Source organism: Hemicordylus capensis, chromosome 1 (genome assembly GCF_027244095.1).
Source record: "Hemicordylus capensis ecotype Gifberg chromosome 1, rHemCap1.1.pri, whole genome shotgun sequence".
Classification (NCBI taxonomy): domain Eukaryota; kingdom Metazoa; phylum Chordata; class Lepidosauria; order Squamata; family Cordylidae; genus Hemicordylus; species Hemicordylus capensis.
This window is the reverse complement of record NC_069657.1, coordinates 382118884-382134745: the sequence shown is the minus strand read 5'-3', so window position 1 is coordinate 382134745 and position 15862 is coordinate 382118884. Positions and strand designations below refer to the sequence as shown.

The window sequence follows — 15862 nt, the reverse complement described above, 5'->3', positions numbered from 1 at the left end:
CCAGCTGCAGATGGACAATACAACAGCCATTGCGTATGTCAACAAGCAGGGCAGGATGGTGTCCAGGTCGTTGTGCAGCCTCAGTCTACAGTTATGGAATTGGTGCATTCCATATGGAATCTATCCCATTGCCATTCATATCAAGGGCACCATGAACGTTTTGGTGGACTCTTTGAGCAGAGAGCTAGTGCTGGACCAGCACAAGTGGGAATTGAATCCGGTGATACTGGAACAGTTATTCCAGGCTTGGGGCAGACCAAAGGTGGATCTATTCGTGATGTACAGCAACAACAAATGTGACCACTATTGCTCTAGAATGGGAGTCAGCCCAGATACAAAAGGGGATGCGTTTCAGTATTGGTGGAGCCAACAACTATTTTACGCTTATCCTCCAACTCCATTGCTGCCCAGGGTGGTAGCCAAACTTCTACAAGACAAGACTCGGGCGATAGTTATTGCCCCATGGTGGCCAAGGCAGCCATGGTACACGCAGCTACTCAGACTGTTCTAGGGCAGATACAGGAGGCTAACACGGTGGGCAGATCTGATAACTCAAGACCAAGGAGAAGTGGTACACCCTGACTTGTCCATGCTGAGTCTCACAGTGTGGAGGATCGGCTGCTAAGGAGGATTCTTCTGAACACCCATAAGCTATCGACAAGGCGCAGCTACCGAGCAAAATGGCACAGGTTTGCGGAGCATGCTGCCTCTAGGGGCTATGACCCCAAAGAAGCAAGCCTGAAAGCTGTTGTTCTATACATAACAACTCTGAAACAGGGCGGCCTAGCTAATGTCTCGATTAAGGTGCATATGGCAGCTATATCAGCGCAACATGATGGGTGGGATGGAAAGACGGTCTTCACCCATCCGAGGTGTAAGGATTTCATGAGAGGCATCAATAATTTGTACCTGCCGGTTCGCGTGCCGGCTGAAAAGTGGAGCCTCTCCTTGGTGCTCTCGTCACTGACAGAACCACCCTTTGAACCTTTGGCAACGTCATCGATGAAACTTTTAACCCCGAAAACACTCTTCTTGGTGGCCATCACCACAGCCAGGCGAGTAAGTGAGCTACGTGCACTCCGCATTGATGAGCCTTATACAAGGATTTATCCAGAGCGGGTCATCATGCACTTGGATCCTGAATTCCGTCCAAAGATTGTTACGGAGTTTCACCTTAATACCGAAATTGTGTTGCCTACCTTTTTCAGAGACCCTACGTCCGCACTTGAGCATGCAATGCATTCATTGGATGTCCGTCGAGCCCTTCTCTTCTATTTAAGGGCCACAAAGGACATTCGAAGGACACCTCAGTTGTTGGCTTGCAGGGCAAGTGTAAGGGGTATTCGCCTACTCGACAGAAATTCTCTTTCTGGCTGGTGGAATTGATCAAATTGGCATATGACCAACAGGGTGTCACCCCTCCAACGTCAACACCCCTCCACTAGGGCTTACGCCACATCTGCGGCACATATATTAGGCATTCGTTTCACGGATATCTGCACAGCAGCGACTTGATCGTCTCACCAGACGTTTGTTAAACACTACGCCATAGATCTGCGCATGACTAAGGCTGCTGAATTCGGATGGCCGGGTCCTCAAGAGGGTGTTACAGTAACTTGCAATGCTTACCCGCCTTCATCTGGGTAGCTTGTAATTCACCCACTACTTATGAATGTTGGAACCACTAACCAGATAAACAGGTTGCTTACCTGTAACAGATGATCTGGTAGTGGTTCCATACATTCATAAAACCCGCCCGTCCATCCCCGCTGCGACAGTTGCAAACTACTGAACACAATGCACTTACCAATGCTACTGGACATGATGCACTTACCACTACGTCGTCATGACCTGGCTGCTATGTTGGCCTTCAAGAAACTGAATATGGAGATGCCTAACCGCCGCTAGAGGGTACTGCAGTCACGTGCAGTGGGTGGTTGGTGTCGCGAGGAGCTAACGAATTCTTCCCGAAGCTGATCTGTGCAGGCACAGACCCCACTACTTATGAATGTATGGAACCACAACCAGATCATCTGTTACAGGTAAACAACCTGTTTTTTAGCACACATGGTTCATTGTCCACACATGGACTTAGTGCTGGCCTCCGGAGTTCCGCACTGCCTGGCACAGTGCTGCTCTTCTAGGAGTGCAGTCCATGCTCCCAGCAAAGTTTGAGGGATCTTCTGGGAGGAAGGTAAAGTTTCACAGCCTTCCCACCCTCCCAAATGATCATGTTGCCATGGCACTGACCATTTCTCACCACAACTATATCTCTCAAACAAAACAAACCACAACTTAAGGAAGGCAAACACCCAAGTTCTGTCAATCTGAGATCCAGCAAAACTAGAAAGCAAGGCAACTAAGAAGCAAAGAGAGTGGAATCCAATACCATAAAACCAATTGGCAAGGGAAAAACAGCCCTCCAAAATGATGTTTGGAACATCAAAACGGGTTTGTTCTGTTCTGAGTTCGAAACAGGTTTTTTCTTTAAAGGATGTTCTTTCGAGTCTGAAACACTCACTGTGACAGCAAAATGTTCTGCACATCCCTATTGAACACTGTAGTACTGGATTTTCATGGTGCGCAGCCAAACTTCTGTGCATGTTTACACAGAACAAAACTTCACTGAGTTCAGTAGGACTTATTCCCAGGTAAGGTTTTATCTAATTGAAGCCTTGCTCTCAAATCAGAAAAGTAATGGCTGACAGCTTTAAATAAGAAGCACAGAATTAGAAGAGAGTGCCATTTGTACAATTTTTGAAGGCTATGAAGACTTCAGTGACTGTAACACATGAAGAACTAAGTATTTCAGTCTTTTAGGCCTTCCTTACATGTATACCCTGAGAGATTGTTTTGATTTGTGCTTGAAGGTACGTTTTAAAATCTAGAAATATGCTGAAACTACTGTTGTGTGTGTTTGTTCACAGGAGAATCTTTCTATACTTGGCTAGAAGGTAAACAAACAATATTGTAAAATTACTATGTCCCAAATAGAAGATAGCTATGTTAGTCTGTTGTAGATAAAAGGTCATATGAAGTCTTAAAGACTAATGTGTTTATTACTTGAACGTTCATAGGTTAGAACCCTCTTTGTTGGTAGAAGTGTTAGCCCATGAAACTTCATGCCACATTAAATGTGTTCATTCTTTAAGGATCTACAGGCCATTTCTTCCCAAAGTAGATTGTAATTGTGAAACTGATACTTAACTGCTTAAGTTACAAAGGGAGCTTGAACTGTGCTACTAAACCTTTAACCAAAACCAATTTGAATGAAATGTCATAGTTATCCAAGCTTTACAATCAACTTGTGTTATGAATATGCTGTGTTATGATTCTGCTACTTGACATGGGTTTTCATATATAAAACAAAGGAAGTTCTGTACATATTTTGCTTGTAACTCATTTTATCTTCAAAGGTCAGAGTTGGTAGCAGTTTATAAAAACAAACAGTAATGTGTTCTAAAATGTCTTTAAATATACTGCTAAACTAAAACTTGGCTTCTAAATGCTCCTGGAAACAAAGTATTCAAGTACCTCTTAGAGTTGCTGAGGCCTGCTTTTTAAGCTTTGTGAGGAACTGTTTCCAGTTCTTGGGACAACTAGCAAGAACTTCTTCTGGGTCATCCCTGTTGTTCTAACATCACACGGGTAGTAATCACGAGGTCACTCTTGCCTGAGTTCAGAAAGTGTTGTACAATATAGTTGAACAAGCCATCTTCAAGTTAAGTAGCTGTTCAGGGGTCTGTAGCAACTTGAAAGCCAGCAGCTTGAATCATGACTAGAAAACTAAAGGAAAGCACTCCATGTTCTGGTTCCAATAGTCACCAAGGGCATCCCTGCACATTTCAGCAGTTTAGCCTCAACACTTTCAGAAGTTATATCTGAAAATACCATCTTTGTTTCTCCCCTGCCCCCTATGTATGGAGTTTTTCCCTACTCAAGACTGGTAAATAAGCAGTATTCTATCATCAAAATGCGGCTCCTTCTGCTTCAACATGGCTTCTGCCTTACAAAAGGCAAAATTACATTCTGAAACTATTCTGTTTAAGTGAAGACAATGGCTTATGTGATACCACTGAAGCAGGAGTCCTTCAGATACAACCTACTGGCAGAAAAAGGGGGTATTCTCACAATACGTGGAAGGCATGCTAAGGGAGCTTAGCCCGCTTTCCATGGATCGTGGGAACCACCGGGCTTGCAGGCAAGCCTGGTTTCCCCAAAGCGGGTAACCCGCTGAAATACCCCTCCCCTTAAACGAGGTTAGCGGAGCGAGCGCTCTGCTAACTCTGTTCTCCTGATCATGTATTGCCACAGTGCAAGCAGCCTCCTGGGCTCGGGGGTGTCTCCAGAATGCCCCATGTGCTCACATGGGGCATCCTGGAACTTCTGGGGGCTGTGTGGCCCCCAATCCGCACAGCCCCTGCCAGCTTCGTGACAGAGCCGGCAGTCATGTGGGTGGCCGATCTGGCCACTCAGGGCTCCATGGGCGATGGTCTGCGGGGAGAGCGGGCTAAGCCTGCTCTCCCCACAGACCTCATTTCATTGAGTCTTGCTGATCTCACAAAGTGCGTGCAGAAGGATGTTGCACTAGCACAAAGCTACTTGTACTAAGTCTGGAGCTTATGTGCCAGACTGCTGTTGTGCTACTGCGAGCATTCTTGCACAACCTGAGATGCATCTCATTGCTTTTACAGGGAATGTTTGCTCAAGAGCCGTGTGGCACAATCTCCCTGTAGTGCAACAATGCAGTCTTCTTGCACTAGAGTAATGGTGCTTGTTAAACAAGTGCTTTGTTAGTCAAGATGTTGGCCACTGTACTTACATGTATACTAAACATTTCAGTATGTCACTACTTAAAGAAACTTGAAATGAAATCTGTCCAACCGCAAGAACTGTATTATGACATGTTTAATCTTGTTTTTTCAAAGTACTATGTGTTCATCTCTAAAAGGTTAAAAATGTTGATGCTTTAATCAACTTTAGCTCTTTTCTGTTTAGGTCTTTGTCTTGAGAAACGTGTATTTTATAAGCTCATTTCTGGACTTCATGCTAGCATCAACTTGCATCTTTGTGCAAATTATCTACTTGAAGGTATTTTTAAAAATGCATTCATCTCTATAATTGGGGGCAATTAATTGTACAGGCATACAAGCATAATCTGAACAACCGAATACTGTATCTTGGGGAAAAATTGTTTTTCTTTCTTCAGAAACATGGGGGAAACCTCGTTGGGGTCCCAATTTCAAGGAATTCACCCATCGCTTTGATCCTACTGAAACAAAAGGTGAAGGTCCAAGGCGGCTTAAAAATTTATACTTCTTATATCTGATCGAACTGCGTGCATTGTCAAAAGTCGCATCGTATTTTGAGCGTTCAGTTGTAGACCTTTACACTGGAAATGCCCAAGAGGATTCAGAAACCAAGTCACTCTTGCTAGAAATCTTCAGAGACACAAAGTAAGTCTGCTTTTCTACTTGACAATTAATTTGCTACAATAATGTTGGATTCAAAGTATTAAATATTGCATTCAGCTGTATTAAAGATGGAGATAATACAGATGAAAACAAGAGTTTAAAAGGGGTGATACCTTGTGTCTGGAATAGGATGGAAACTTTTCTTAATTTTTCCAACAAGAAAGACTGTTAAGCAAACCACCTCCACTTTCCTGCTGTTTCCATGGTGCAAAAGAGAGATTCTTCTGTTTTTATCTTGTGTGTACAAGATGAGAAGAGGCATTATCTAGTCTTCAGCAAACAGCCTGCTAATACACACTTCCTCTCAAACGCGGAGCCAGAAATTTCAGGAGGTTGAAAGTTGTTTAATTGCTTTAGAAATAAGCCCCTAGTGGGCAGAAGAAGACTAGATGACAGAATTAAGTTTACTTCTTAGCATACAATTGGGAAGAATACTGCCTACAAGCTTTCCATTATATTTCCACAGATAAAATAGAGATTTAATCTTATTTAAAAATAAAGAGAGCTGAAAATTCAGGGAGAGGGCCAAGAAGCCCTTGTGGCTATGGTCCTGTCTCTCCATCCATACCCATTTCCCATTGTCCAGTTTCTCTCCTTTTTTTGTATTTTCTGTTGGGTATGTTGTCAGCTAGCCACCTAATGGCACAGTGGGAAATGACTTACCTAGCAAGCATGAGTTTGCCAGTTTGAATCCCCTCTGGTACCTATATCGGGCAGCAGTGCTATAGGAAGATGCTGAAAGGCATAATCTCATATTGTGCAGGAGGAGGCAATGGTAAACCTCTCCTGTATTCTACCAAAGACATCCACAAGACTCTGTGGTCGCCAGGAGTTAACACCGACTTGACGGCACACTTTACCTTTATGTTGTCAGATAACATCCCTGACTTGGCTGCTGTGAGTTCTCTGTTCTCAAAGCATGGCTCAGTCAGTAGGGGAAGTTCCTGAAAAAATATTTTTGTTGGCATTTCATATATAATAGAAAACTAATTATACAAAAGAGGAGCACAGCAATCAGTGTGTTACATCATAAAAAAGAAATGATTCATGCATACATCCAACTACATCTCAAGTTACCATGAGAGACAAATTTGCTTCAACTATATATATTTCACCTATGCTTTAAATTTCTGAAGGTCTCTAAACAAGAAGAAAAAAAACATGATAGGGAGTTCTTGTACACCCAGAATTTCTTGCAAATAATTATTCCAATAATGTATAAACTTAAGCCACATATTCTAAATTCATTCAATACATCTAATTTTCCTCTTCTGTTGGATTAATGCCATTATTTAACACATAATCATAAAACTACCAGTTCTTCTTATTCCCCTCCTCTTTGGTTGGAGTTTGCTACTAGATTTTAAGCACTTAGCCAGCAGCATTTTAGTTGCTGCTAACATACATCAACCATGTATTTTCCTTCCATACAGGACTTCTGGGATCATTTAACAATAATACCTTTGGTTTTTGTTCAGTTCAATCCCTAGCAATTCCTTAGATGGTCTATAATATAGACATTTATCACCGTATGGTAAATCAGTGATAAATCACTGCATTTATCACATATACAATATATGGCACAAACCTTGCAGCTTGTGCTTTGCACTTGCAGCATTGTCCTGTAGCAGTTCTATAAGTATGTAGTTGAACTCTTTTAATTGGACTCAACCCAAACCCGTAGGAACTCGTGTACAGTGCTATATTCTCGCTACCATTGCAGTCACACATTTGTTAGTATGCGGCCGTGTTTTATCAGGAAATTCTATTCACTGTTGCTTTTGTAAACCATATGTTAAACATTCTCTAATAAAAGTCAGTCTGTCCCACCTGAATGTACCTTTTTTGCATTCCTCTTCTTCATTATACCGGGTCTGAAGAAGTTAGTAATCAAATGGTTAGTCTCTCTCTTTAACCTTGGTTCTACACTTCTTAAATTAGTTGTGTTTTCATTAAAGTTGATCATCCAAACTAAAATATTAACTAAGTTAGTAAGATACATCCGTATAATAAAGACCCAAACACAAGATTTTATTCATGTATCTACTTGATTAAGTGCCATCAAGTCAGTGTCAACTCCTAGTGACCACATAGATTCTCTCCAGAATTATCTATCTTCAACTTGGCCTTTAAGGTCTCTCAGAGGTGCATTCATTGCTGTTGTAATTGGGTTCATCCACACTGCTGCTGGTCGTCTTCTTCTCTTTCCTTCAGCTTTTCCCAGCATTATAAGAACAGCCCTGCTGGATCAGGCCCATGGCCCATCTAGTCCAGCATCCTGTTTTGCACAGTGGCCCACCAGATGCTGCTGGAAGCCACAGGCAGGAGTTGAGGGCATACCCTCTCTCCTGCTCTCACTCCCCTGCAACTGGTACTCAGAGGAATCCTGCTTTTGAGGCTGGAGGTGGCCCACAGCCCTCCGACTAGTAGCTGTTGATAGACTTCTCCTCCATGAAGTTATCCAAACCTCTCTTAAAGCCATCCAGGTTGTTGGCTGTCACCACATCTTGTGGCAGAGAATTCCACGTTGATTATGTGTTGTGTGAAAAAGTACTTCCGTTTGTTGGCCCTAGATTTCCTGGCAATCAATTTCATGGGATGACCCCTGGTTCTAGTGTTATGAGAGAGGGAGAAGAATTTCTCTATATCCACTTTCTCCACACCATGCATGATTTTATAGACCTCTATCATGTCTCCCCGCAGTCATCTTTTTTTCTAAACTAAAAAGCCCTAGGTGTTGTAGCCTTGCCTCATAAGAAAGGTGCTCTAGGCCCCTGATCATCTTGGTTGCCCTCTTCTGCACCTTTTCCAGTTCTACAATGTCCTTTTTTTACATGTGGTGACCAGAATTGTACGCAGTACTCCAAGTGTGGTCGCACCAGTGTTTTGTATAAGGGCATTATAATATTAGCTGTTTTATTTTCAATCCCCTTCCTGATGATCCCTAGCATGGAATTGGCCTTTTTCACAGCTGCTGCGCACTGAGTCAAAATTTTCAACGAGCTGTCCACTATGACCCCAAGATCCCTCTCCTGGTCAGTCACCAACAGCTCAGATCCCATCAGCGTATACTTGAAGTTGGGCTTCTTAGTCCCAATGTGCATCAACTTACACTTGCCAACACTGAACCTCATTTGCCACTTTGTCGCCCACTCCCCAAAGAGATCCTTTTGGAGCTCCTCACAATCCGTTTAGGATTTCACTACCCAAAAGATTGTGGTGTATCATCTGCAAATTTGGCTTCCGCACTGCTTACCCCTGCTTCTAAAGCATTTATGAATAAATTTAAAAGCACTGGTCCCAGTACAGATCCCTGGGGGACCCCACTTCTTACTTCCCTCCATTGTGAAAACTCTCCATTTATACCTACCCTCTGTTTTCTATCTTGCAACCAGTTAGCAATCCACACATGTACTTGTCCCCTTATCCCATGACTGCTAAGTTTCCTCAGGAGTCTTTGATGAGGAACTTTGTCAAAAGCTTTTTGGAAGTCCAGGTAAACTATGTCAACTGGATCACCTTGATCCATACACTTGTTGACACTCTCAAAGAACTCCAAAAGTTTTGTGAGGCAAGATTTACAGAAACCGTATATAATGGATTTGTGGAAACCATGCTGGTTCACTCCCAGCAGGGCCTGTTCTTCCATGTGCTTTACAATTTTATCCTTGAGGATGCTTTCCATCAATTTGCCTGGAACGGACGTTAAGCTAACCGGCCTGTAATTTCCCAGATTGCCCCTGAATCCCTTTTTGAATATTGGTGTTACATTTGTTACTCTCCAGTTCTCTGGTACAGAGCCCGATTTCAGGGATAAATTATATATTTTAGCAAGGAGGTTGGCAATTTCACATTTGAGTTCTTTGAGGACTCTTGGATGGATGCCATCCGGCCCTGATGATTTGTTAGTTTTCAGTTTTTTCAGACAGTTTTAAAACATCATCTTTTGTTAGTTCTATCTGACTCAGTTCTTTAGCCTCCATGCCTAAAAAGCCTGGTTCAGGAACAGGTATATGCTCAGTATCCTCTGCCGTGAAGTCAGATGCAAAGAACTCGTTCAGCTTCTCTGCAACCTCCATATCCTGCTTAATAATCCCTTTCAATCCCTCATTGACTATTGGTCCAACCGCCTCCCTGGCAGGTTTCCTGCTTCTGATGTATTTTCCCCTTGATACTTTTGGCTAAATGTTCTTCAAACTCTCTTTTTGCCTCCCTTATTGTCACCTTGCATTTCTTTTGCCAGAGTTCGTGTTCCTTTCTGTTCTCTTTATTTGGACAGGGCTTCCAATTTCGGAAGGAAGTCTTCTACCCTTTTATGGCTTCCTTGACAGTACCTGTTAGCCATGCTGGCATCCTCCTGGACTTAGTGGTACCTTTCCTCCTTTTGTGTATGCAGTCTAACTGGGGCTTCTAGTATTGTGGCTTTGAGTAAACTCCATGCATTCTGGAACAAAGCGACTCTCCTGATTTCCCCTTTCAGCTTTCTTTTCACCATACTCCTCATTTTGGAGAAGTTACTTCTTCTGAAATTCAAAGTGTCTGTGTTAGACTTCTTTGGTGATTCTCTCCCCACATGAATGCTGAATTTGATCGCTCTATGGTCACTGACACTGACACCCCACACCAGGTCCTGGGTGCCCCTCAGAATTAAGTCCAAAGTTGCCTTCTCTCTGGCAAGTTCCAAGACCAACTGTTCTAGGGCACAGTCATTCAGCGTATCTAGAAATTTGACCTCTTTGTCATGACCTGACTGTGAATTTACCCAATCTATGTGTGGGTAATTGAAGTCACCCATTATTACAGCCCTGCCTCTCCTTGACGCCTCCCTGATTTCCTCCTGCAACTCCCAGTCACTGTCAGCATTTTGATCTGGAGGGTGATAGCACGTCCCCAGTAGCACGTTCCCTTTCAGGCCTTGTATAGTCACCCACAGGGTTTCTGTGGAGGACTCCAGTCCACCTAGGTTTTCTAGCTTGTTAGATTCTATCCCTTCTTTAATGCACAGTGCTGTTCCACCTCCAAGGCGCCCCTCCCTGTCCTTTCTATAGAGCTTATATCCAGGAATAACAGTATCCCACTGGTTCTCACTGTTCCACCATGTTTCTGTTATGCCCACTATATCATTTCTGCTTAGAAACCAAGCACTCCAGCTCACCCATCTTGGCTCGGAGACTTCTGGCATTGGCATATAAGCACCTATACGCTGAATCTCTATTATGTATCTACTTACGTAGATGTATTATTATGTATCTACTTACAAGATATGAATTCTTGCAGTTTTTAAACTCCAGAGACTAGTGTATCGTCAAAATTGGATGTTCTTCCAAATCTTAACAGTGGTTGACATCCTCTCTAACAGTACAGAGACATGGTGTGCAAAGCATTTTTTCAGCTTTTAGTAATGCAGAATCACACTGCATTACTAAAGGCAGATGCCTTTGAAAGAGAGAAAACAGGAACCTGGCCCTGCTGGAGGCATTTAGCATTGTCCTTTTTGCACAGGCAATGCAGCCACTGGTTGCAGGATGGTAACAAAAATTGGACTTCCTCTTCTACCGTCCAGGCAGGCATCAGCACTTTTCCTCTTTCCTTCCCCTCACTGTTGAGAGAAATAACAGAACTTCACAGCACTGTCTGTCAGAGGGGTTGGTGGCTATGAGCAAAAGGAGAGTGCTGGAACTTCTCCTTCCTGCTCCTTTAGTGCCGATCCCTTTCTTAAATCCTCTTACTAGAAAAAGCTTGGAATGGTTTATATGCTTTAAATATTTGGAAGAACTGATTGGTTTGCAAGGGCTCCTTGCTGTGTGTGAGTAGGTAGGAAGTCCTGTCGTTCAGTCTATAGAGAAGTATAAAGGAAGCCCTGACTCATAACTGTGAACTCTTGTGTTCAGATTCAAATAATGTGTTTGGGGAGCCTTAACACTATATTTAGATGGGAGTCTCAAAATGTTTAAAAGCAATCTACTCTTTGCTGTTATTGGAGACCTCATGTAGTTGGGTGTACCTGCGACATTATTTGGTACTTGGTATTATCTGCATCAGGATTTTCTTTCAAGTTTGTAGACTGTAAAACAAGAAGCATTTTCAGTAGCCTAGTAAACTATGGTATAACAGGATTATCTTTTATATCTCCTATATGTAATTTACCTAGGTCCTTCCCTATGCACTTCAATGAGAAATCCATGTTTGCTGGAGACAAAAAGGGGGCCAAATCCTTAAAGGTAAACACAATTTCTTTGTCAGTATGGCATGGCCAGTACAAGCCAATTTAAATTAACATTTCCTTTGCTCTGCACTGTTTCAAGCAGGCTTCATCACTGACCACAGCCTATTGTGTAGCTCTTTCTGAGGTTGCTTCCACCCTAGAATCCTGTTAGTGCCTCTGACACACTGTGTAAGTAGGTGGAAGCAGAATTAGAACAGAGGTTCTACCTGTCACTTTACTTCTATATTATTCATTGTAGGGGTGTGTGCGAATTCAAATCTGTGATCCAATTCGACCTCTAATTGAACCATAGACCCACAAATTGATTCACTGAAAGCAGCTGTCTTGGCCAGCTGTCTTGCCAAATCACCCCTGATTTGACCCAAATTGATTTGGGCTCAATTATGAGGCCCATTTTGCTGGGAAAACAGGCATCAAAATGCCGCCCTCTGCCCTTGGACAAGAGTCTATCCATTGGGATCAGTAGGTAGACCAGCCTTCCACGGCAGGCTGATCCTCTAAGTTGAGTGGAGGGTTGGTCTACCTACCAATCCCAATTAGTAGATCAGCTCTCCTTGGAAAACCAGGAGAGTTTACCAACTGAGATTGTTGGGGTAGACCAGCCCTCTGCCCTGGATGTCAGCCTGCCTTGGAGGACAGGTCTACCCACTGATCCCAATTGGTGCTCTCCCCAGATTTTGAGGCCTCAAAATTGTGTCTACATCAATTCAGGTTGAATCAGGGTTGATTCTATTCTACCTGAAATCAGGCCCTTTTTGTTTTCAGGGCAATTCTATTTGGGGTACAATCATCTAATCACGCCTGATTTGACCCAAATTGATTTGTGGGCAAATCAAATTGCACATCCCTAATTCAGTGTCTTTCCCCATGGCCAGGTTCCTTCTATAACATTTAGTCATAACTAAATTCTATGCAGCAAAGGTCCTGACAACTTCAGATGAAAGTTTGTGTGCAGATTCAGCCCAATTCATTTTCTCCTGGTTGTCTTGGCTGAGAGTTGTCCCTCAAACAATCTCTCTGAATTGCCTTAATGTCGGTTTCTATTCCTGTGAAGGGGGAAGACTTTCAGTATTGGTTTTCTTGCATTATACTTTTTATAGCAAAAAATAGTTTCCTATAAAAGCCGAAGGAGAAGAAACTAATGATTAAAGATTTCCCTTCTGCAGAACAAAAAACGATCACTGGGGTAGATAGTATTCATAGGCTGTTGAAGAGGCAACTACTCATAAATGCCCCAGCTAAAATTGGCAGAAAGTAATAAAATGGACTGAGCCTGCAAAGAATAAATGTTCAGTCTTAAAAGCACAGGAGCCCTGAAAAGGTTTTAAAGTGCTTAGCCTGTCTACATTGGACAGATTGTTTCTCAACTGCATTTCATTTTTTAAAACTGCCACTGATCAAATTAGAACAATACAGAAAACATTGGAGTGCAACAGTTTAACAACAACCTCAACTGGCATTTAAAAGAATGTCGCCTTCATTATGAGCCCTTCCGCCTATTGAGATCTTTGGGGAAGGTCTGTTTGCAGTTGCCACCAGCTTGTCCGTTGGCTACTCAAGGACAGGCCTTCTCCATTACTGCCCCAAGGCTTTGGAATGAGTTCCCTGTTGAAATAAGAGCTTCCCCATCTCTGATAACTTTTAAGAAGACAGTTAAGACACATTTGTTCACCCAGGCTTTTAATTAGACTTACAGATTTTAATATTTTAAATTATTTTAATGTGTTAATTTTGATCTGTGCTGTTCTGTTGTAAACTGCCCAGAGACATAAGTTTTGAGCAGTATAGAAATAAATTGGATGGATGAATAAATAATCTGCATATTCTATAAAAAGTCACTGAACAAAGGTTGGCAATTACAGAGAAGAGGATTAGTGCAGGAGCAGCACTAGATTAGCCAGGGTATTCACTGCTTAGTTCTGATGAACTCATTTTACGTTTGAAGATCAGTCACAGTATTTTATAGGAAGTGTTTGTAATAGTGACAACTCTTGAACTTCTTAAATTGGACTTCCTCTTTATAAAACAATAGTAAGTGTTACTAATAGTATATAATCCACTTCAGTATCAGAACATTTTCAAATTTGCCTATGCAAGGGCTTATACAGATGTATAATGCTGCTCTCTCACAATCATGTTTGGGAGTGCTCAACTGGCTTGTAACCTCCTTCTCTTTTCAAAGCTAACCATGGTTAACGAGAAAGACCAGTAGAAGATTACAGTAACTATTGTTAACTCTAAACTACAGTTTGGATTCATGGTAAGAAACTGGTATGCAAACTGTGGTTTGAGCTAATAATAGTTAGTGAAATCATTAATACAGATACAATATTCAATGAGGTTGCCAGCGATATAAGAAGATGGTGAAAGGCATCATCTCATACTGCGCGGGAGGAGGCAATGGTAAACCCCTCCTGTATTCTACCAAAAGGGCTCTGTGGGCACCAAAACCACATGGCTCTGAGGGCACCAGGAGTCTAAAATGACCTGACGGCTTACTTTCCCTTGTTACCTCTAGAACGGGCAGGGGTCAATTTTCAAATAAGGGAACATCCCATTTCATATAAGGTACATCTACTCTTAAACAAGATCACAAGATCCATTGCATTTGCATGGAGTCGAACCTTAGAATTACTATGCTTGTTATTTCTGACAAATGTCAGATGAGCTGCATCTCTAAGTCTTTGTCTCTGTTGGTAGGAAGAATTCAGGTTACATTTCAAGAACATATCTCGTATAATGGATTGTGTTGGATGTGATAAATGCAGATTATGGGGTAAATTGCAGGTATGTGATATAAATTGTTCTTAGATGTTTATGGGTTTACATACTTGGGCAGCAAAATATTTTCTCACGTTAGGCCAGTTATTTCTAATATATAGGAGATTGGGAACCTTTCTTAAAAGACAGGCAGAGCACCTGTACAAGTGAGAGGGGTCTTGGGAACCAGCCACAAGCTATCTGCTTAACAATAGACTTGCCATTACAAAACCCACAACTTGTCAGCCTCAGTGCACACCCAGATAATGTACATCTTGATCATACGAAGTCTTTACATTTTGAGGGTTTCTGGCTGCATAGGCTGTAAGAAGCATTCATTGTTCCAATGAGTATAATATAAACTTTTCATAAGGACAGCAATACACTTTTAGTAAACATATAGACTTCTCACTGGTTCAGTTTAGTGGCTGCACGAGTGAGATTCTAAATGTCCAGACTAACACAGTGCTGCTGGAGTTAATGCTGTGTGCATCTACAGAAAAGGGGACAACTTTAATCTCTTTCCCTTTCCCTCTCAAGCAGTGGTTCCCAACCTGGGGTCCTCCAGATGTTGCTGCACTACACCTCCCACCGTCCCCAGCTACAATTTATTGTAAGGAACCAGTGCTCTGAAGCAAACTCTGACTCCCGAGGCAAAAACATGTCCCTGAGAGCTATTTGACCACAAGGACATATTTTCAGAAGCCATGATCTGCTTCAGAGGGGAGGCAGGGAAGAGAGTCAATGGGTTGTTTCCTCTCCTGCATGGAAGAAAAAATGGCCCATCTACCCAGTCTCCACCACGAGCACTGCAGAGGTGGCATCGTTGGGAAGAGGCAGCAGTGGCAGGAAGTGGCAAGATGGGGCTGCTCCAAGGAGGTAGTGCTGACCCCTGTTGGAGTGGAGGAGTGTCTTGGTGGCCCTAATATTTTGGGCTTCCCTGGGGGCATGTGTTCCTGGAACACACCCAAATATCTTTGAACCCCTGGGCCCAAAGGTCTGCAGGAGAAAAAGGGGTTATTTGGAAACTGTGGTCCCTCTGCTAGGAGTTCTCATGGGGTAGCATCCAGAGTAATCCCTATACAATATCACAAGCTGTTTTCCCTGACCTCGCCTCCTTGCTGCAGCTCCCGGAACGTCCTCCCAAAGTTCCTGAAGGTCAAGGGCCTCAGAGCAATGGTGTGAAATGCATTGCAGGTGGATGTGGGGAAGGGAGATCCCCCACAAACTGGGGTCAGGCTACTTCTGCAAGAAGAGTAGCTGATTGTAATTAGGGGTGTGCATGAACGTCTATTCATGCACAGTTTTGAATGCACAAGTCCACATGAGTGGAGGCCATGTGCCAGTGGAGTGGCAGCACGCAGGTAAGGACCTGCTCTACTCACTTTTATAGGTGCCACTT

General features: G+C 42.8%; 1 protein-coding gene across 2 annotated transcripts in view; it reads left to right on the top strand.

The window, feature by feature from the left end:
• The window catches only part of ERO1B (endoplasmic reticulum oxidoreductase 1 beta), a 47782-nt gene that overhangs the window by 29231 nt on the left and 2689 nt on the right, over positions 1–15862 (top strand). For both annotated transcript variants that reach the window (XM_053300060.1, XM_053300068.1), the window contains exons 10-14: positions 2928–2954; positions 4999–5091; positions 5210–5456; positions 11626–11695; positions 14401–14487. In XM_053300060.1, coding sequence (XP_053156035.1) covers positions 2928–2954; positions 4999–5091; positions 5210–5456; positions 11626–11695; positions 14401–14487 — 524 coding nt within the window. The remainder of the gene's footprint in view (positions 1–2927; positions 2955–4998; positions 5092–5209; positions 5457–11625; positions 11696–14400; positions 14488–15862) is intronic.